Source organism: Catharus ustulatus, chromosome 2 (assembly GCF_009819885.2).
Source record: "Catharus ustulatus isolate bCatUst1 chromosome 2, bCatUst1.pri.v2, whole genome shotgun sequence".
Classification (NCBI taxonomy): Eukaryota; Metazoa; Chordata; class Aves; order Passeriformes; family Turdidae; genus Catharus; species Catharus ustulatus.
In genome coordinates, this window is record NC_046222.1 from 98,602,688 (window position 1) to 98,624,619 (window position 21,932).

Consider the following 21,932-nt stretch of genomic DNA (forward strand, 5'->3'; position numbering starts at 1 on the left):
GAAGCAGACATTACATCAGAGGCTCATCCTGAAATCTCAAAGGATCTCAAAGGGATTATTTTTTCCTTTTTAAACACACAGAAGTAGGGTAACATCTATATGTACCATCACAATACATTTATCCCATGAACACATGGGTTTTTTCGTAAGTGCAATAAAGGGCAGTAACTGCCAAGAAAACTAACAAAGCTTCACTCTAAGCTCAAATAATTTACTTAAACATACTTGAGCAATTTTATACCTCTTACTAAATGACATGGTAGTTCACAATGCTACCAGGTTTGGAAAATACAAAGGAGCAAAAACCTTGTATCGATTTTAGAACATATTTTCTTTATGCAGGCAATGCTTTCTTCCTTCCTCATTTATATCCATCTCTATTGCAGCAATATCAGTCCAAGAGTCACATTACTCCAGGTCATCAATGTTATAAATATGGCTCTGTAGGAAGGAGTCATTATCTGAGCAACTGCTTCTACTGATTAGGCTTTTATCATATATCACTGTAGTAGGTGAGGAGTCTAATGTTAGCACTGTTGTAAATGGCAATATTGCTAATCAAGAGAACAAAACACTTGATATCAGGGAGGCACCCTTTGAACTACCTGTGCTGCAACAGGAGCCTTCAGGCACTCCTGCAAAAACAGCCAGAAAAACAATCCTTACTTCTTAGTTTCTCACATATCCTGAAACCCCAATACTCTCCAGATTGCTTGGTTTCAGAAGGAGTTCTCTTCCTGCAGGGAACAGCACCTCCCAGTACGGGTCCTAACAAACAACCTATGGAACTGGGTCTAAGCATTCTCTCAGGTTTAATTTTTAAACATACACTTAAGCTGATTAGCACTGCCAAGTATTTAATTCTTCCAATGTTTTACATAGTTTAAGTATGAAATTAAAGTCCAAGTTATGACATTATATGGTCTGATAAACCACTCTTATGTACCGTTTGAGGTTTTGCTTTCTCCCTGTCTCCCTTCCATACCCAAGTGTAAGTCTTCACTTATCTACTACTAGTCCATGACAAATGTTTTTATTATATCAGAACTGGTAAACGCATGACCCACATTAGAACACAGAAAGCATGGAGAGATCTCAAGGACAACACAAGTCTGCATGCACCTGCAACCAGTCAAACAAAAATATTCAGGAGTACTAAAACATACAAGAAAAGCATTTGCAAAATGGACAATACTATTTATAGCTTGAAAGCACATCTTGCTAATTATTAACCATTTTGGAGCAATCTACTTTCTCTAGGATGCTTTTTTAATCAGAAAGCTATCTAAGCTAGTAACTTTAACTCCTTGAAACAAGAAGAGGGGAAACCTAGCAAGAACAGTACTTTATTTCCTTTCTTACCATCACAAAAACAGAAAACTCAAAAACCCATACTTACAAAAACCACAAATAAACAATCAAACAAAAATCAAAAAACATCCAACAAAAAACCCCAAAGGTTTCACTGATAGAAGAGCATATTCTGAAACTATTCTGCATATAAGTAGAGTAAGACTAGTGGGATTTATGTTTGGCTCAATATCATGAATGTTTCCATACTTCATTCTCTACAAGCAAACCTATTTCACCTCTTTGAAAAATCACAAGCATACACAAAGTTAAGTTTTAACAAAAACAATTCACTTAAGACCTTAAGTCAAATAATTCCTGCTGTTAGTTTACCAAGTGATAAATAGGCTTGGAGGCAATCCTGAACAGAAAGGTTCCTACATGAGACAGGCTTTCCCTCCAAACTGGAGGAAATAATGAGCCTATCTATAAAAAGACCAAACTAAGAGCATGCTAAAAGCCAGGAAGAGGTCTCAAAATTCAGACAAGGAAAGGACAGCAGAGAACTGCAAACATCTGCCTATCAAAGACTCTTGAGCATGAAACCCAGCAAAGAAACAGGTTTCTCAGAAGCTCAGACACAGAAGTAGGAAAACCCAAATGTGGGTTCAACCAGACATGACTCAGAAACTGGTTGTTTCTTCTGTTTAAGACATTTGCTTTTTCTGAAGTGCACATGGGAAGCAATACTAAAAAAATGCATGCAAAACAAAACCAAACACATTTTATCATCTGGGAAATGGAGAAGTTACTTCAGAAGCAAAACTGGTGCATTCAAATAAGGGAAATGGAAAGGGCTACTTAGAAGACAAACAAGGAGACTTGAAACAGTGACAGCTCTCACATTTCATTTTCTACTCTGAACACCTACATCCTTGGTATCTACAACATGCAATTTGTTTTCACAAAAAGTTTTATTACGTTTGCATACACATAAATGAGCTCACAGAATACTATCACATCTTTATTGCCCCAAAAGGAATCAGCTTAAAATAAATTGCCAAGCCTAATTCACAGAATGTTTCAGAGCACAGAAAGTCCATTAATTCTCTTCAGGTCCACTAATATTAACATGCACACATCTACTATCACGTCTTTCATTAAAGACACAGCAGGCACAACAACTGTAGAAAATTACCCACAGGCTCAATTCCAATCTCCCCAAAGACATCAAGACATTTTAAAGCAAACCTCAGTAGATTTAAGCCAAACCTAGTGATTTTAAAAACCCCAATTAAAGCATTTTCAATGTCGCAATAACACTTTTTAATATTCATGTCTATTTATAAAGACCACCTTGCACTCTAAAAATTAAAAAAAACCCCTCTCAATAGCAAGGAGTCATTCTATCTTGACAAACTAAAAAAACACGCTCACAAAACAGTAATTACCAGCGTTTTCAAATGTGGCATTATTTGAACTCAAATAATATTTGTGCCTTGAACTACTATTTTGAAAGCTCACCTTCTACAGAAGTAGAAACCAAACAGCCAGATATAAGCACACACTAAGGGCTTCAGAATGGGGTTTTTTTAACAGAAAACAAAGGAAGGGAGAACTGCAAACCCACTGAGATGCAACATAAAAGCAGGAACTTATTTTTTTTATGGAGCTTAACTTCAATGGGTTCAACTTTGAATGTCATTTGCAAAGAGGTGAGTTTGGATCATTTATATTAAAAGCTGCAGAATATACTCATCTGTTTTTAAATAAAACAATGTGTTTGCACCCCAGATACACTCAAGTTTATAAAAGATAACTTATTTTCTTGTTTGGAGCATAATAAGCAAAAAAGTAAATTAATAGCAGGAAGTAAAAGAAAATCCCAGCATCAAAAGTAAACTGCAAAGTTGAGGTATGTTAAAAAGCATGTCTGAGCTTTTCACTTTAAAGAAGTATTATTCCTCTCATGTACAGCCTGTATTTGTTTGCCAGGCAGTCGTACTCACTTTGTTTTTAATGCTCTAAAAACAGGAGCTTCTCACCAGACCAGCATTACATTTAAAGGTCTACAGTGAGTTGGGTAAAGGCCACCTCAGTACTCGTCTCCCATCATTAGCACAGACTCAGCTTTGAAATAAATATTCACTATCCTTGAAAAGAGCTGTGGTGCCCAAAGAAAACAAAAACCCCAACAACCAAACACTCACAATAAAACCAAACACCTGTGAAAAGGGTAATGTTGAAAGAGAGCCCTCTCTTTCCGAGAGCTAACTCCTGAAATACTGGGCCATTACTGTGAAAATCCAGTAAGCCCCTACTTGATAATCTTCAGAAATTTTCACATTTCTCCTCTATTTTAACACTCTTCACTCCACACATCAGAAATTAAACAGTAATAGGGAGGAGAGAAGGGACAGATACAGGGTATCTCAACTGACTAAAACCCAAGGACTTGATGTTTTATGTCTAGGGGCAGAGGGATACCCACACTATTGTTTTTCTTGACTTTAGTCTCCTTTACCTTCAACACCTCACTACCTCTTTTCATTTCTTCCCTAGTCCCTTTTGCATCTGAACAAATAGGAAAGAATACTTCTTGTGTATTTCATTAGATGCTCAAAGAATCAACAACACCTGCTTCACTTTCTTTCCCCTCACACTGAAGTTATAGATGTACCAATAATCATTCCTTTTTTAATACTAGTAAAGCACAAGGGAAATTCATGTTCCCATGAGAGTTGACAGACATGTCTGCCATCTTAAAATATGTTTTTTAGCACAAGTGACAGTTCCATTATTACGACTTCCAAGCAAATAGTTCCTGCTTTTCAGATAAAGGGTTACAAAGCGAGGTCTCCAAAAACTGAGTCAGCTGAAGCATGGAGTGACAGGAGAATTTTCATCTTCCAACCTGTACTACAGCTGTGGTGCCCAGCTTATCCACATCTTGGATAAGGATATATCCCTCATAGTCAAAAGTAGGATTACTTTTCAGCATATTTAAAACCCACCCACACCATGTATGTGTTAACTAAACTGAGACCTTTACTCCTGCCATCCACATATAATAAAGCAAACAAACCATATCTCCTTATGTGCAGCATTTCATAAATAATTTAAATGGCAATTTCACTTCCTTTAGATCAGAACTTAGCCCGTTGAGAAAAAGAAATCTTTACTATTCTTATTAAATATTTACTATATGGCTGTTCTGGCATCCTCACAAAAACCACTGCATACAAATGTTATGCATTAGAAAAATACAAAAGCTACATTTAAAACATTTAAAAGATGCTGGCAAGTGCACAATAGCTGGAAAATGCAAACAAAGTCAACAGCCTAACTTTGACTGCTGATTCTTTCCAGGACAAAAAGCAGCCTCATGAGACAGCTTAACCCTTTGCTTTAAGGTTAACATGTACCAAATAGTTTTCCATTAAACAGACATTGGTCACTACCGAAAAATTAATTAGAACATTTTTAGTGAAGCAAAAAGACAGTCAATGCTTTTCCAAGCTTTGCATTGGTGTATGTTACAAACCTAGAAAGGTCACAAGTGTTTACCATACTCCATGCATGCAATGAAAGTTTATCTATCCTCCTCTGCCAGCAACAATTCCATTTTCAGAAAAGCAAACTGAACAAACCTAACTAGGTCCGTTATATGTACAAAAAAAGCCGTAAGATGAAGAAAGCAGGAGCCTTAACATAACACTCTGCTCAACAGCCCACCCCCTGTCACCCAAGGAAAGTTTTAGCTTATATTAAATCTGTTTTTCACCAAGCTTTTTACACAGTTGTCCTGGCTGTAGTCATATAGCCATGTGTCAAGGCACACAGAGCAATGATTAGACACAGCAACCCCACTGCAACTTCCAGATTTATCCCAGCCAAGGAGATACATCTTGCACTGCAGCTATAATCACAGTTCCTGGGGTTTGGCAGGCTCAGCACACACTGCAATGCAATCTTTTGTTTGTGACTCTCTAGTAAGAGGCCAAAGGAACGTGTTTCCCTCAGGCTCTTGCTGTCTCTATAAAACTGCTACAAGACAGCTTTATGCATCCTCCTGCAAATCATGTGCCTGTAAGAACAGGCTTCCAGATTTTAAGTTCTATTTGAAGTGACCCAATAGCAACTAGTGCCCTCACAAATGCTTCCCAGCCTAAGCATCAGATCATTATTCAGATAACCCAAAATCTAAACTTGACCTGGACAGACCAAAATAATGCTCGTTGGGAATGTTCTCAGGTGGTTCTCCCAGGTACAGAACTTGCTCCACAGCTAATAGTTGCAAAGCCTCAAAGACAGCAAGGTACCTATTTCAAAATACACCTTTATTTTCCAACTCCTTCTAGCAACAAGCAGCCAGGCTACAACACTGACCATCCTACAATCCATTTCTCTGAGGGCACAGGGTAAACACACTAACATTTCCCCTTTGTACAGAACAAAATAGCCCTGAGCTACCATAAGCTAAACCCTACTGTGCTCAGCACCAGCTTTCAATCCTTTTTTGCTGCCAGGCTGAATTGCCACTTTCAAATGCATCAATCAGATACACACTAAATTAGGAACTGCACTTCTTCCTAGCACAGCCTGCCAAGACAGCTGCAGCACTGTTCTCTGTACTAATCACTTTGAAGGTACTAAAATAAAGTTTTGGCACTGATGTCCACTAAAAGAAGGTACTCCTGTCACTACTGGAGACAGCTATCGTTGTGTTTTTCTTTTTAGTGCAAGAGTGTCATGCAAATATATATTTAGTAACCTAGTGTGGCATAATCCTTTCAGTCATACTCTTCAGCTCAGTTTGAGGGAGATAACAAAAGTAGGCTTTGTTGGTTGTGCTTTTCCAAACACCCAAAGCAGTGAGATCTTCAAAGGAAGCAAGGGTCAATTTATCCTTCCTGTATAAGGCCCCACACAGCAACAGCTGATCTGGTCAGCTGGGAATCAGATGACCCAGAGCAGACTGTGGGAAGGAGGGAGGCAATGTTAGGGCAGGAGAACTCATTTGGAGTTCACTGTGTTGTTCCCTGTAACTCCTCAATAGGAATGCACACAAGGAGATAGACAAGGTGAGCAAAGAACTGTGGAGAAACCCTCCCAGCACAATCTTGGCTCGGGGAGGATAATAACTGTGGAACAATGAACCAGGAATCTGAGCAGAAAAAGACCTTTAAGAAAGCCTCTATGGAAGAGACAGGAACCACAGTAAGATTACCTTAAGCAGCACTAAAGGGAAACTGAGGCACTGGAATAGGATGCATCGAGACTTACAGATTAATTCATTATTCTGACACAGGGCATGGAGAAACGGAGCATCCTGAACATCTGCAGAGGAAACAAAAGCTGGACAAGCAGAAGTTTAGAAAGCCAAGTGAGGCTGTTAAATGTCCTCCAGAGCAAGGGTCGTACACTTTCTGGTATCTATTCTGAGCTTAGGTTCAGAATTCAGCCTTTTCAGGAATGTCTCCAGTTTAAAGGTAAGGAAACACCCATGAACAGTGCAAAATAAGACCAGATGTTTTAACATATTTGCTAATAAAAATAAACATTTGTAGAAAAGATTGCTTTATGTAAATGGATTGTACTGGGCTCAGCCTTTCCAAAGGAGTCTATTAATTCTTCAAAAGTCTACTCCAAGGAGAGGAAGAAAGATCTTCTCCTGGAATAGTCTACCAAAATTTTCAGATCCTCTTCTAGAACAAGCCTCCTAAGAGTGCATCCCAATTTAAAACATTTAGCAGGAGCAGGTAGATTCACTTTGCTTTTTTTTTTTCTTTTTTTAAGAGTAAGCTGAAATCAGAAGCAGGAAAGCTGGCTTAATTTGCCAATTTAGTGGTCAAGTTCTAAATGAACGTTCGATCAAGCTTCAACTGACCACATAAGCGGAGAACAGAGAAGTATTTATAGCCTGCTCTCCCTCAGCCTCCAGCTCAGAAACCACAGAAGGACACATTACAACACGTGACTTCAAGCACATGATATCAAGTACTCAAGTTTCTCTTTCAGCCAAGGACTCCCACTTTTCTATGGAATATTCTCTCATCATTCTTCTCTTTTGTATTTTAAAACAGACATAGAAACCTCGTTGCATAAACCCAAATTATTTTAAGAGAAGATGCCAACTACACTGAGATCAAGGAGGTTTTACTTTCATATTTTCCTTCCTAACTTTTCACCACCTTTTCCTTAACTTAAGGCCTGAGATCCTTTCCAAAACTTGTACACTCTTAACCCAGTAAGAAGCGTTTCAAGAACAGCTTACTGCTACATGCTCATTACCATGATCCAGTATTTTTTCTATATTAATGGCATTGCCTAAGTAACTCTATAAAAATGTCTAGAATTGATGCTATTTTATATCTTTTTACCATTTCCACACTCCCCAAACTAAACACGTGTAGTTTCAGCACCTCAATGGAGCTCCCGAGTAACCCCTGAGAGCACACGCACCCATCCGTGCTCCACGATGACAACGATCTTGTCATGAAAGCTGAGACAGGCCAGCTTAAGTCTCAAGGGCACAAGCATTTTCACACTATTTGTTACTAATTAAAGTCTAGTAGCTTTTCTTTTCCAGCCTCTCAGGTCACATACAACAGCAGCTTCCAAATTAAGTTATAGGCATGCAGCTCTCAAAGAGCTTCCCACCCACAGCCCCCTCTCCTCCTAGCTACTCACTACCATCTTTTTTCAGGCTAGAACTTCCTCAGATATTATGAACATCTGAATTAAGATACACGAATCAGACAGCTTAACAAATTACTGACTACTTCGAGAAAAATCCATTTTTGAAGGAAAAAGATTTTGTAATCGGTACATGAATTAAAGAGCGTAGGGAATTATGATAATAACCACGTATAGGCTGACTGCAATAATTTTTCTTTAACTAGAAGAATAGAAACCAGGAGAAATACTTTAGCCTGGTCAAGTGCACAGCTATGAAAGACTCAGTTCCACCTACAGTAGTTTTCACTGAGCAGATAAACACAGGGAAGCTGTTGTGAACCTTTGTTGTAGTGATCTTTAAGCACAAATGAACAAACGCACCACACAGTCTAATTACTGCCTGAGCCTCTGGGTCATCACTTAAGGGCGTTATGCAGCTTCATCCACAGGGCCTGTTTTAAACTTTAGGATGTCTTATTACTTCCATAGGTTCAGAGATTAAAACCAAGATGGCTGTAAAAAAAGCAAGGCAATTTTCTCCTTTAAATTAAGCAGAAGTCACTAGTTCTTATTTTAGAATTACAGCAAGGTAGGTTAGAAGAGATCTCTCCAGATTATCTTGTCACTTTTTATTGAAAGAGGTAAAAAGCATGAAGCTTTTTCAGACTAGTATGATATTAACAAATATTTTTTGTTGCTTGTTTTAAAAATGCTGAGATAAAGTAATCATTTTCAGAATTAATTCATTACAAATATCGTTAGTAAAATAGATTGCGTACATCTTGTCTCCATGCAAAGAAAATCTTGAGCATTTGACACTGGTCTTCACGTTAAACCAAAGACAGTCTCCCACAGCTGCCTGTTCTATAGACTCTCACAGACTTGAGCTACTCCTGCACTGGCATCCTTATTTCTATAAAACAGGTTCTCAAAAATATTAGGCATTTAAGGGCTATTCCATTTCCCCTACACATCATTATGTTTTGACTGTACTTAGAACTTAAGGAAGGTCAAGTCACAGCACACAAGTGCTGCAAGAGCATGCACACCAGAGAATCAGTCTGGGGAAAAAAAGGTGGAGTTACCTCCCAGTTGGTTTATTTTTAAGTAACATTCTAACATTCCCTCCAGTATGTAGTCCCTCACATACCTCTCCTCATTCTATCAACCACCAAGATTCTTGACATTTACACACACTTAACTCCCATCCCTCTCCCAATTACTTCTCTTCCGATGCCAGCTGCTACTCACACAACAAGGCAGTGTGCCATGGATATCAGCATCTTGCCAAACCAGCCCCTGACTCATCAGCCAGCACTCAGGGATGTCACTTCATTCCTGCTAGAAGCACTACCTAGAACTCTGGCACTTGGCAGCACTCCTTCCCTCAAAGCAAAACCTGCTACTGCTTCACCCATTTCAGCCTCAAACCCAGAGGAACAGAGATGCCTCTCCAGGAATGCACCCACACAGTCACTGCCCAGTTCTTTGTCACTCAGCAGAGTGAAACAGGTGTCTCTGAACCAGCCAACAGCACATCCCAAGAGGGAAAGGAAGCACAAAGCTGTCTGTGCAGCCAGAGTCCCTTCTGCCAGCTCCTGCAAGACTCCAGGAGTTACACACACACCATCACCACCTCAGCTGCTCAGTGCTTCTCCTTGGGTCTTTTCCACATCTGCAGACACCGAAGGGAATCAGATCACACCTTTAATCAGTTTAAGGAAGAAGTGACAGGATGCAGCTGCCTGCAGCCAGGCACCACCAACATGCTTTTCCACTCCTTTTTCACTGACCCAACTGCCCAGTGCCAGGTGGGAAGCTCCCTGTGCTCAAGTCCACATTCCTCCTTCTCCACTGCACATCTCCAAGACATAACTATGAATTTGACAGCACAGTAGCACTTTTTCCCTTTATCATAGACTGTCAAAGATTAGCTACAAGCCACATAATCAAGTAGCTGCTATTCTGCAGCAAGAAATAGTCATAAGCAGAATTAAGCAGTCTGACTGCAGGCAGAGGGCGAAAGCAAGAAAAGCCAATGCCACTGCCTTACTAGCTTTAAAGGCCTGCAAGTATTTGCAATTCTGTCAATGACTCAACTATTACCACAACTCAAGCAAACTTTATTTGGCTTTTGTCACCATTTTTAACATTTAAGAAAGCAAACACCTGCATAAAAGTATTACTATTTTCATCTTAAAATACCTTAGAGTTTGCAAGAAAATAGCAAAGGAATACTGCTATTTTAATTCTACATGCCCAGCAGAAATCTAGCCTCAAGTCATTTTTTAAAAACTTATTTTATATATATGCTGGCATAAAAGGTCTTTAAACAAGTTACAGCAAACATCACTAACAGAGTAAAAATGCTCAAGGTAACTTCTTCACTTCTTAGGAAGTAAGACAGAGGTTTAAGAACCTCCCTTTAAGAAAAAAGTAAACCTTTTAAATTTGGGACTTCCTGGGCTCAAAGAGGCAGGAGACGCAAAACAACAACCCAGACTGCCCCTTATAAATACATCTTTATACCTGTCCCTGTTCACTGTGCACTGCTTCACTAAAGCGAAGCTTTGCTATTGCTTCTGTGCCATTACAGCCAACCAGTATTGAAACATAACCTCCTTATGTCAGAGAACAGCTTACAGCATCGAGAAGTCAACATATTCATATTCATGAACCAGCTTAAAGCAATCATGCCATTCTGGGCTAAGGAGAGAGATTTTTTCCATTTTTCTCTTCATTTCTTCCCGCTTAGTGCCAGTACACAGGCACCTCCTAACAAATTAGGCCATCTGGTCACTTGACAGCTGTAAATAGCAAGCAGTCAATTAATATTGTTCAGGAGATTAGCAATACCACAGCACTTGCAGGTGAAGTTACAATAACCCTATGGGTTAGTTTTGTGCTGTCTTTTTTTTTTAAATCTTCGAAGGTAAAAGAATTATGTAGTTGTGCACAGTAATTGTCATCAAACAAATTTCTTATGCTATTTTAAGCCCACTTGCCCCCATTCTTCCCACTAAGATATTAACAAGCAACCATATATTCAACTAGTTATTTATCTCTTGTACCAACAACATACAAAACTAAGTCAAAAATAAAGGGGACTTGTTTAGAACCCTGAAAACTGTTTGTTTAAGGTAGTCAGGAACTGAAAATCTGATAATTTCTGGTTAAAAACGACAAAAAACCTAATATTCTTCTAAAAGAAACAATATAAGACATTTTAAAATCTATATACTGGATTTTAAACATCAAATTAACTCGATAATGTTTTTAATGATTAAGGTTACCTGAGAAATGTTTGATTTTTTAAAATTGTTATTATTTTCTTAGCCTACGTGAGCAAAAAGTTTAATGTATCAGAGTTAAGCTTCCCAAAGTTTATAAAAATGGTGAGGAGACTAAAATACGAAAGATAAAGGTAACCCTAATCATCATAGTTACTGCTAGTGTAATATCACTAAAAAAAAAAATCCAAGAAAAAGGAACTACACAATTGAATGGAAAGAAGTTCTGTAACACACACACAACATACCAATAAATAACAGCATGTCAGTGTATCCCATGTTTAGAGAAAAAAATTGAGTATTTAACAAAAGGACTAACATTAATCTTTCAAAATCTGCTTGAAGTATAAGGAGTCTTTTAAACCAAAGCAAAATATCTAGCCTGAAATTACTTACATTATACTTTTGCAAATATCAGCATAAAAGTTTACTTTTTTAGCCATGACTCAGTCAAACTGTTTCAAGCCTACACTTACAGTAACCTCTTGCATACATATTGTATTTCTACACAGGCACATTTTACAGGAAGGTTAAATCCCAGCCTGGTTTTTAAGAACTTTAATGTAGTTAAGTTTTAAATAATGTCTTCCTCCTCTGAAAAAAGCAGTCACTGAATAAGTAGATGTCAAATTCCCCAACAATGTTTCCTCCATATTCCCAAACTCATGCAGCAATTGGCATGCCCTCTGTTACTATAGCCTCCAGTCCAAGCCAAAGGCACCCAATACATTTTTACAGAACCCAGTTCTCCTTGAAGTGAGCTTTGGGATCCCAGAGCCAAACACTCCACCCATTCATGAACCACGGATAACACCAGCCTGGGAAATTACAGTTTATTCAACTCACAGCCACCTCAACAGTAAGACCAAGTAAGTAGACTTCAGCTTTTTTCTCAACAACCCTTCTTCAGTTACATTACCACCCCTAAAATAGGATTAGATTTGACTCTTTAGTGTTCTGCTGGAAATAAACCTAAAGAAATTATGAGTTTCAGTAACCTACCTACAACTGCTAGTAATAAAATTAAGACTGCAAGTACAATTTCTCAGAGGCAAGCGTCACTCAACTACCTTCTTTGTAGCTTCACAGAATATTATCCATGCCTCATGGAAGGTAACCAGTGCTATCATTTACAGTATAAAATTGTAAGCCAAACTTCTCAAAAATACACACAGTCATCTTTCCTTCACATTAACCCTTAAAATGTCTTATGCACATCATATGTTCCAATAACAGTAGCATTTTCCAGTTTTATTTGCTAATGACCTCTTGACAAATACAGCAGTTTCATGTTAGCCATCAAATGCCACTGCTGTTTGAGATTCATCTCAAGACATGCTACTTACAATTAATATAACTAGCATAAAATAGTTATACAAGCACAGATAATGGTTAGTGTTTGCACTTCATTACAATAATTTGTGCAAACACATCATTAATTGGATTTCGAAAAGTAGTGAAGAACTATGCTAAGCATGAACTGCAAGTTACTAATGCAATTCAGATAAAAAAATCCATTCAAGTTCATCTGCATGTCTATTTCACAGTGTAAATTCAAAACATTAGAGACAAAAAAACGAGCAAACAGTTCAGAATTCCTTCCCTCTCCCCAGTCCATCCATACAATTAGCTCCAGACAAGTACTTCATACACAAGGGTTTTTCCGCATACAACTATTTTGATTATTAACATTAATTTTGCAAAACTTTAATGGCACATCAGCAGATGTTCTTTTCAGAGGATTTCACAACATCCCATCTTAATGGTGAAGCAGAGGAAGAGCCTAATTGTCCTTAATCCTCTATTCAAAATAGGTTAGATGAAATCCTCTTTTGACTGAAGCAAAGAGATTAGTAGTGAGTGTCACCAGGAAAAAGAAACACTATTCCTCCCTTACCCCAGCCCATATCAAGATGAGATTAATGATTAATGAAGGAAACAGATCCTCCTATTTCAAAAAGGGAAATTAGTCTACAGGGAAGGGCAAAACAAATGGAAACATGTCTCTAGGAAATCTCCAAATTCTTAAGCATCCATGCTAGTAGTAATGACCAGGATGATGTAAATAAGAGGCACATCAAAACACACTTTCCCAGCAACCAGAAGAGAGCTCATATGAAGACCCTTTTTTAAATACCAATACGCATTTGTACCCCTGGAAAATCTTGCCATAATTTTTGACAGTGCTAAATGAATAGCACATGACTTAAGGAAGCACATGTGCACCCATCTGCACATGAATGCAGATAGAGGAATAAAGAGGGAAATAGGTGGTATCAGGAGAAGTAATGCAGAACACTTAGGTAACAAGAAGAAAAAGCAACCCCAGAAAACAGCCATTACAGGCTTGTGGTCACACCCAGTTTTCTTCCTGTGACACAGTAATTTTGTTCCCCGGAAGCATTAAAGCACCCTTACAACTTCCCCCTAGGAGAAGGTGGACAGTACTCTCATCCCTGTCCTGAGAAAAGATGAATCCACATAGAAATTAACATCCAGATCTGCAAAGACATGCACGCGATTCATCAGCCTGTGGTCTTCTGTGATCTTCCAAACAAACTCCAGAGCCACCAGCTCATCTCAGTCTTCTAGAACAATCCAAGAAAGGCTGCCAGCTTCTTCCTAAAAGAAGTGCATTTTTTAACATAGTGTCTATCACAAATACTTAGTAGTTGCAAAATTAAAATCAAAGTTAAATTGAAAAAAAAAGCCAAATAAAACATTTTTAATGACAACTCAAGAGTCCGTGCCACAGGCTTCTCAGAGTCATTACTGACAGGGAAGAAAAACAGCTTGTGTACACATGATATAGAATAAGAATCCCTGGTTTGCCTTGTCTACCTGCAGCTGTTGCCATGGTAATTATAGCAGAGAAGGTAATAGCATTCCAGTGTCATTTTGCTTTGCAGCTCAGGATGGACTTCAGCTGAAATGTCCCTCAACAATTATACAAATAAAAATAATACATTATCCTGTGTAGTGGTATTCCATTACACAGGATAATGTATTCCACTAGAATAAGCTGAATTGTTCTGGAAAGAATATCATCTGTCTAAAAGACTTCTAGGAGGCGAGGCATACTATTTTGCTCAAACAGCAACAACAACGACAAAAGCCCAACAGAAAAACCAAACAAAAAACCCAGTACAGTTGAATCCAGTTGCATAACAGGTTCTAAAACATCTGCTCAGTCTTCTCTGTGACAGCTTTTTCTCTTGTTTCTGCTCCCTGACACACCTGCACAGGACATGCAACAGGCATCCCACAGTAAATCCCATGGGAGCACCTCAGAAACCACAATGGGTTTCCAGTCACACTTAAACCTAATTAGATGGACTAAGTTTCACTATGCCCATCTCAACACCACAAGCAGTAGCCAGCCATGGAAATTGTGGAATGCTTTACTTGTCAGCCCAGTCACTGCTTTCTAATGCTTTCTAAGTGCTGGGGGTTTAAAAAGCAGTCTCATTAGAAAAATCCCATTCCACCTTGTCACTTTTCTTCTTTCAACCACTACTGTATGACAGAAGAAAAAAAATCAATGAGAAATGGTGATCAGAGATGTTAAGCTATAGATGCGCTATGTGGTACTTTGTTCTCTTCCATTCCCAAAAAGAATTTTCAAAAGGCATCCTTCTTGCAGAACTGATACTCAGTGATGCTAGAGAAAATGCATAAAAGTAGAACAATATTCAACTTTTTTTTAATCAAAAAACATGTTATCAAGACAAAGGCAACTATGCAGTTCTCATCTCAGGATTTTTGAGATGCTAAAAAAAGATCAAAACTTCTTGATCTATTTTAAGTCACTGAAGCAGTTCCACAATTTAGATGCTCCAAAAGCAATGTTTTCTACTACCATAGAACATCTGATGAGTGCAGATGAGTAATATTTTGTAGTCAATAGCAACCAGCATGTAATATGTACACTGACTTCCTGTAAGTTAACTTTTATATACACGATGTCCTATTTTCATTTGTTTTTTTCTCAGAAGAAAAAGGAAGTTATGTTTCTTTTGTAAATTAGTTAATTGATGGAGTCGGGGGAGGGAAAAAAAGCAGAGCTCATGCAATTCTCCATGTTTATTGCCCTTCAGCAATTAATAATTGATGGGGAAGGGAGAGTATCTGGGGACTTTTTGAGCATCAGATAATGCTGAAATATCTTTCAAGCACATTACAAACCAGAATGAACAGAAGACTCATTACCAGTATGAAGAGCTAAATTTGCAGGAGTGCCAGATTCTGTCAGCCACATTCAAAAGAATTAACTCCTAAGTAATGCTTTGAAACTTGGCCTTTTTAAAATAACTTGTGCAAAAGTCAGCAGGAAGCACTCCATACAGATAGTCACCCCACAAAAAAATAAGAGAAAAAGGCACTTAGGCAAATAACAAGCAATGGTGCTCGGGGAAACAGGAATTCCAAACTTACTCATGCTGTCTGATGCCCTCTGTTGAACCTCCCACAGCAGGAAGAACTGGTACCTGCAGTGAAGCAGAGCTGAGAGATGGGAAGCATCTCAAGTTTCAAAAAAAACATTGTGACACACAGACTTGCACAAGAGATAACAAAAATGGATTATATATCAGGAATAGACACAAACTCTTAAGAGCTGCAAGTTACTAATTGTTGACCCATGAGCGCACATACAGATCCTACAGACAGCATCATTTGTGCACTCAACACAGCTAGCAAAGTCTTTTAAATAGGCTTATATACAGCTTAAAACAGCGCCAGATTTCATCAAATTATACCTCTGAACTTAAAAATGCCACGCTTTTGACTTACTAGACTAGGAAGAAAACTGTTTAACAGGAACCTTGGCTAAGAAACATAGATGGCACCAGTTTAGTACTCATCTGCAAGAGTACAAAGGAGGCTGAATAAATTCAGAAGCAAAAGCAAGAATCAAACACTCTCAAATGAATGAACTCAATTTAGATTAAAAACTACAGGTCATCTGAAACACTTGAGAACTGGACTGTCCTTTAAGACACAAATTACTATAAAGCACCAAGGCTTACAATTTCACCAACTTTCATGTCAAAGCAGTTATCAACCTCTACCACATTGTTATATAAATAAATAAACTCAAGTTCAATATTAATCTGTGTCTACTAAGACTACATACACAAGTAAAATACTTAGGGAACACAATTAGAAAACAGTTTTAGAATAAGGCCAATCAAAAGCAACAGAATGATATAAGTCAATGATAAAAAGTCACACACTGTTATGAAACTTGGTTAAGAACTTGCTAAAAATCCCTACCATAACTTCCTTGTTAGGCTAGTCAAATGTCTTCTCAAACTACGATTAAAGTTGACCTACTTCTACAAAAGTGAAAAATAGAGCATCCATTTGTAAACTCAATTTATTCCAGCCTCCCAAAAAAAGATACTTTTCAGAAATACCTGCACAACTAATAGGCCAGCAGCTCCCCAGAGACAAAAGCTGTAGTAAATCACTGTTCCTTCTGGAAACCCATCTTGCCTGCTACTACCTGCATTTAGAGATACTTACACAGGTAACAAATACTTAAGATCCAGATCTGTAATACTAAAGTAACAGGAGAACCTGAAAGAGGAGAAGCAGTAAAGTAGCAAGATCTCTAAATATACTACGTAATACAGGCAAAACTCTTCAGTAACCTCTGACCCAGCAGCATTTACAGCACAACCTAAAGCCATACACCTGGGCAGGAGCTTATAGTGACCAGGGCCAGTTGTCTTACAAATACAGAACAGACTATCACCATAGGCTGCAAGATGTTCAGCAACCATTTCACGTCCTAACAGGCATATGCAGAAGAGCAACACCTCCCAGATTGCCCAGCTATATTCAAATCAACGACATTCAGGAATATCCAAATCCATGTTCAGCCATAAACAGAGACAGAAGGCATATGCCCATGTTTTATTAAAGAAAGTCTGTATTTATGAAAGATGTCACTAAAATCTGTTTAAATATTAGTAACCAACTTTTAACTTGATGAGGACTGACTTCAGAAGTCCTATCACCAACAAAAAAAAAAGTGATCAGAGAAAATTAAAGCAGCTGCAATAACACAGGCAGAACAGACCACCTAATGATATCCACAGTGTCCCAAATAATTTAACTACAAAACAGAAGCTAATTTTGTGCAGAGGCAGTTTTAATTGCCATCATATGCTTGTTTTTGTCTCCTAAATAGTGCAGTGCTTAATATTAAGCTAACAAGTTTCTCTTGTTACTAAGCAGGTTCTGCATGACACTTACAGGATACCCCATGCTAATTCTGTATTCTCTGGCTGTGCAGCTGCCCTCCCTGGGGTAGCACACATCCTCTGGGGAATCCAAGGAGAAGACAGAATTATTTTGTCTGATGCAAAAGCAACATCTATAAAAAAGGCTTTATTTTATAGAGTATGTGACAAAAAATATAGTCCCACCAAGTAATGTTCATACTACCCACATATGGCCATCATTTGGGAAATAAAAATAGTAATTTGTGGTGTCAAAATTTATCTTATTTATATTAATGTAGAAGACTTATTCAGTTCCTATGAGTCCATGTAGAAGCAAAGCTGTATACTAGGGTGTTTCTATCTAGTTACTTAAAGATGCCTCTAACATAGCTCATACGCATTCCAAAGCGGTAAAACACACAGACTGACCTCAACAGACACAAATAAGAAAATTACAATGCTGTTTATCAGCTTGAAAGATCACAAAGGATTTGGAAAATTGAACTTCATCTCAGTTGTACTGCAGTGAAACAAACACTTTCTGTAAAACACTTATTTTTACCATCAGTCCTGTACATTGAGTTTGGCTGCAGTAATGGTTACAGGAAGCAAGAGGTGAACTGAAAAGAACCCAAAATTTTCAGGATGATCTAAAGGGGCAAAACAAAAGAATATCAATTTAAAAATTTATTAAGATAGACAATTTCCTCTGTCCTTCTAAAAGACTACAACATCTCTTGGTGAAGAAATATGAAATACAGTATGACTAGCATGTTGAACATGTATTTTATTCAACCCACATCACTAAACTCTCCAATGCCTCGAAGATACAAAAAGGACACTCAATGCAGGTAAAACAGCAAATATTTGAAAATGCTAACCAGGAAGCTGACAGCATCCAGTCACTACTATTCTTGCACAGGGCCTTGGAAATACATGCACTGATTTTGCGCTTGCTTCAGGACAGAAACTGTCCAGTAAAGGAAAGAGGAATGGGAGGGATCTTCCCAATCACAACAAACCCCCCTAGTTTGACTTATGCCTTTATGCCCTATAACAAACAGGGCTGAGAAAGTAATGACACAAAACTTTTAGAAACCATCCTAACAGAAGTCTCCATTAGTACATACCATCACAACTATTTTCCCAAGATCGTATCATAAAAGCTCCCAGCCAACCCAGCATCTCCAAATGCATCAGCCAAGGTTCTTGGCATAATCCAGAGATCAGCATTCTCTAGGAAGGACCTGCAGCTGAACAAGTCTCCAGGAGACTAGCAGAACAAAAACTCATAGTTCTAAGACCCTGATCACAAAATGTTTTTGTATCGACTTTAACTAAACTCAAGCTTGAGCTTACTTTGGAAAAAACACAAGACTTAACCATCCACTCCAGCTCTCCCACAGAAGAATCGCTGCCTTGTCTCCCTTATTAAAAGCAGTCTGGAAAGTGGCAAGCACATCTAGATCTTTGTGCCTGGCTGGTGCACACAGAGCTTTGGTGAACAGCTCTGGAGTGATGTCCCTGGCATGTACACCTGCTACTCCTGCAGAGCAGTCAGGTTCAGGCCCAGCAGTCAAACTAGTACTTGTCATTTCCACTGCTGTAGATGTACAAAAGCAGTTAAACCATGCAGATACAAAAAAGAAAAAGACAAGCAAAACCACATAAGGTTGCCAGACCACAACAGTCTTACTGACATGAACACAAATTTACTTACAGCAACTTTTCCTTAAAATTACCTTTCCCTGGAAGAAAGGCTTCAAAGTTAAGACACTGAGCAGAAGCAGAATAACAAGAAGTAACAGGTGAAAATATACAAGGCAGCATGGGCCACCCTAGGCATAGCCTATTGGCATGCACACAATACAGAAGGTAGTGGGACCTGGGCAATAGGAAGCCTTCTTCACCTGGACATAATAATGTTGCATTTATCTTTTAGACTGCTTTGTTGGTCTCATCAGCAGTGCAGGAGGGTGGTGACAGTTCACAACTCAAGAGCTCAAGTCCCTTACTTTCAAACATACTGTCATCTCAAGTATCTTTACTACAGCTGTTCTCAAGCCCACTTCTTCCATATTTGATGGTTAAGCCTACTTTGGAAGAGGTTAGCAACAATGTTATGCAGAAGAGATTTAACAGCGTGCCTGCTCTGTGCAAAATGAACACATCTGTACAGGCTCCAGATGTGACCATACACAAAGACATCTTAAATTAAATCTAACAGTTAGATCAGCACCGACAGATCTCTACACCCAAAGTGATCTCACCTCTTTCCAAATAGACCTCAGCACAACTCACCTGGTCTCTATATCCAGAGACCACTCCCTCTCTTACACCTCATTATTACTGTTGCTACACATCACTGGAGTATTTGCTTCCTTTTCTTAGGATCACTTTCTAAAGATCTATATACACGTAGCTGCTTTCAAAACTCACCTCTCCACTCTCTCCTCATCCCACATATATCCTATTGTAAACCAGAAGAAAAAAAGAGTATCATTTTTAATCTCTGCTACTATTCTTTGTTTATACTTCAAAAAGACAGACTTCAGCCTGTATTAGGTGGACACAGCTCTTGGCACATCCAAAACTAAGTGTACTTACTGTAACTGAGAAAACTTGAGTGCTCTGACTAAGGCAAAAGTACCTCCTGCTTAAGAAAATCTATTATTTGTATTTGAAAATTCCTATTATTTTTCCCTATACTTTAAAAACACCCAAAAGCAGAAATTTGCCATGGCTTGTACTGAACAACCCCGCACTTAAAGGCGGGCCACTTATCTACTTAAACTATTACCCCGAGTATTGATTAGGGGTTCCACGGTACTGGAGCAGCACTCACTGACGCACCTCAGCCTGCAGCCGGACCCCACTCTAAGGCGCTGCTCAGCTGCTCTCTCGGGCGGTGCGGGTGGGTTTTCACACGCTGCCCACCAAGCCACACCAGCCCCTTTTCCCGGGGCACTCTCGAGTCCCGAGTGTTTGACTCTTACTACGCACACCCATAAAAACTTGGGACCGTTCCGACCATTCGTCAGTATACTTAAACTAAACAATTCCACAAAAAAGTCACTTGCCTGAAACAATATAGCGAAGAGAAAGGGGAAAAAAATCAAACAAAATGCAAACATATTAAAAAAAAAAAAAAAAGCTGGAGAGCTCGAGGTTTTATCTGCCCTGCTCACTCCGTATCGCAGCACGCTGTAAATTACAGCGCTCTGAACTCGGGTCAGGCCGCCGAGGTTCAGCCCGGGACGGGCAGTCCCGCGGGGCGGGCGGGCTGCAGGGCACCGGTGCCGCATCCCCGCTTGCACCGGGCATCACGAGCGGCGGCCCCGAGCGCCCCGGCCGCCGGGCCGCTCACGGGACCGCCCAACTCCCACCGAGCCCTTCCTGCGAGCCCGGGGGCGAGCGGACCGGCGGTACTCACGTATCGGCTCACGAGGGTCCGCAGGAGGCTGCAATCCATGGCGGGCGGCTCAGGACCGCGCCGCCGGGTGCTCGCCGGTGCCGCCGGGCTCCCTGGCTCGCCTCCTCACTTGCCACATGCAGAGAGCCGCGCTCGTCCCGCCAGACCCGCTGTGACGCCGGCCCGGCGCTCGCCGCCGTGCCCCGGCTATGCCATGTGCTCGCCGCCGCCGCTGCGGCGCGGCGCCCCGCGGCCCCGCATGCCCTCCGCCGCTGCCGCCAGCACAGTCCCGCCGAGAGAGGGCAGGGGGAGCTGAGACGCTGCCAGGAAAGCTCTCCCGCCCCCCGCCCGCTGCGCTCTGCTCGCCGCACTCGCCGCCCAGGGCTTTATCCGGCGGGCGGGGCCGGGGCCGCCCCCGCGCCGCTCCCCCCGCTCTTCCCCGCTCTCGGCGCGCGCGCGCGCGGGCCCGCCCGGTACCGGCCCGGCCCCCGCCCGGCGCGCGCCGCTCTGATCTCGCCGGGCGGCCCCGGCGGCGCGCACGTCACGCGGGGCGGGCACGCGCGCGCCGGCGGCCGTGCCCTGTGCGCGCTCCCCGTCCCGAGCGCGGCTCCCGGGGCGGCCGGTACCGGCTCCCGGCCGGCAGAGACGGGAAACCTGCCCGTGCCTGGGCTGGGAACACTGTGCTGAGGCAGTGCATTGTACTGGGAGCACTGCAGGGAGCGATACTGGGAGGGAAGGGAAAACACTGGGAGTGAAATTGGGAGCGCTGGGAGAGAGCTGGGAGCACTGTTGGAGAGCCAGGGAGTGGCACTGGGAGTAGTGGGAAGGGATCTGGGAGCAGTTAGGGTAGACACGAAGCGATACTGGAAGAACTGGGATGGCAGGAGAGCGCGGGGTGGAAGCCAGGGAGTGATGCTGGGAGTGAGCTGGGAGCACTGAGGGGAGTCAGGGAGTGATGCTGGGAGCGAACTGGGAGCACTGAGGGGAGTCAGGGAGTGATGCTGGGAGCGAACTGGGAGCACTGAGGGG

The 21,932-nt window shown here is 40.6% G+C and overlaps 1 protein-coding gene across 4 annotated transcripts in view; it reads right to left on the reverse strand.

The window, feature by feature from the left end:
• The window catches only part of ATP11A (ATPase phospholipid transporting 11A), a 115,990-nt gene extending 94,932 nt beyond the window's left edge, over positions 1 to 21,058 (reverse strand). For all 4 annotated transcript variants that reach the window (XM_033051886.2, XM_033051885.2, XM_033051888.2 and 1 more), the window contains exon 1: positions 20,925 to 21,058. In XM_033051886.2, coding sequence (XP_032907777.1) covers positions 20,925 to 20,963 — 39 coding nt within the window. In that variant the 5' untranslated portion in view covers positions 20,964 to 21,058. The remainder of the gene's footprint in view (positions 1 to 20,924) is intronic.
• Between the last annotated feature and the right edge of the window lie 874 nt (positions 21,059 to 21,932).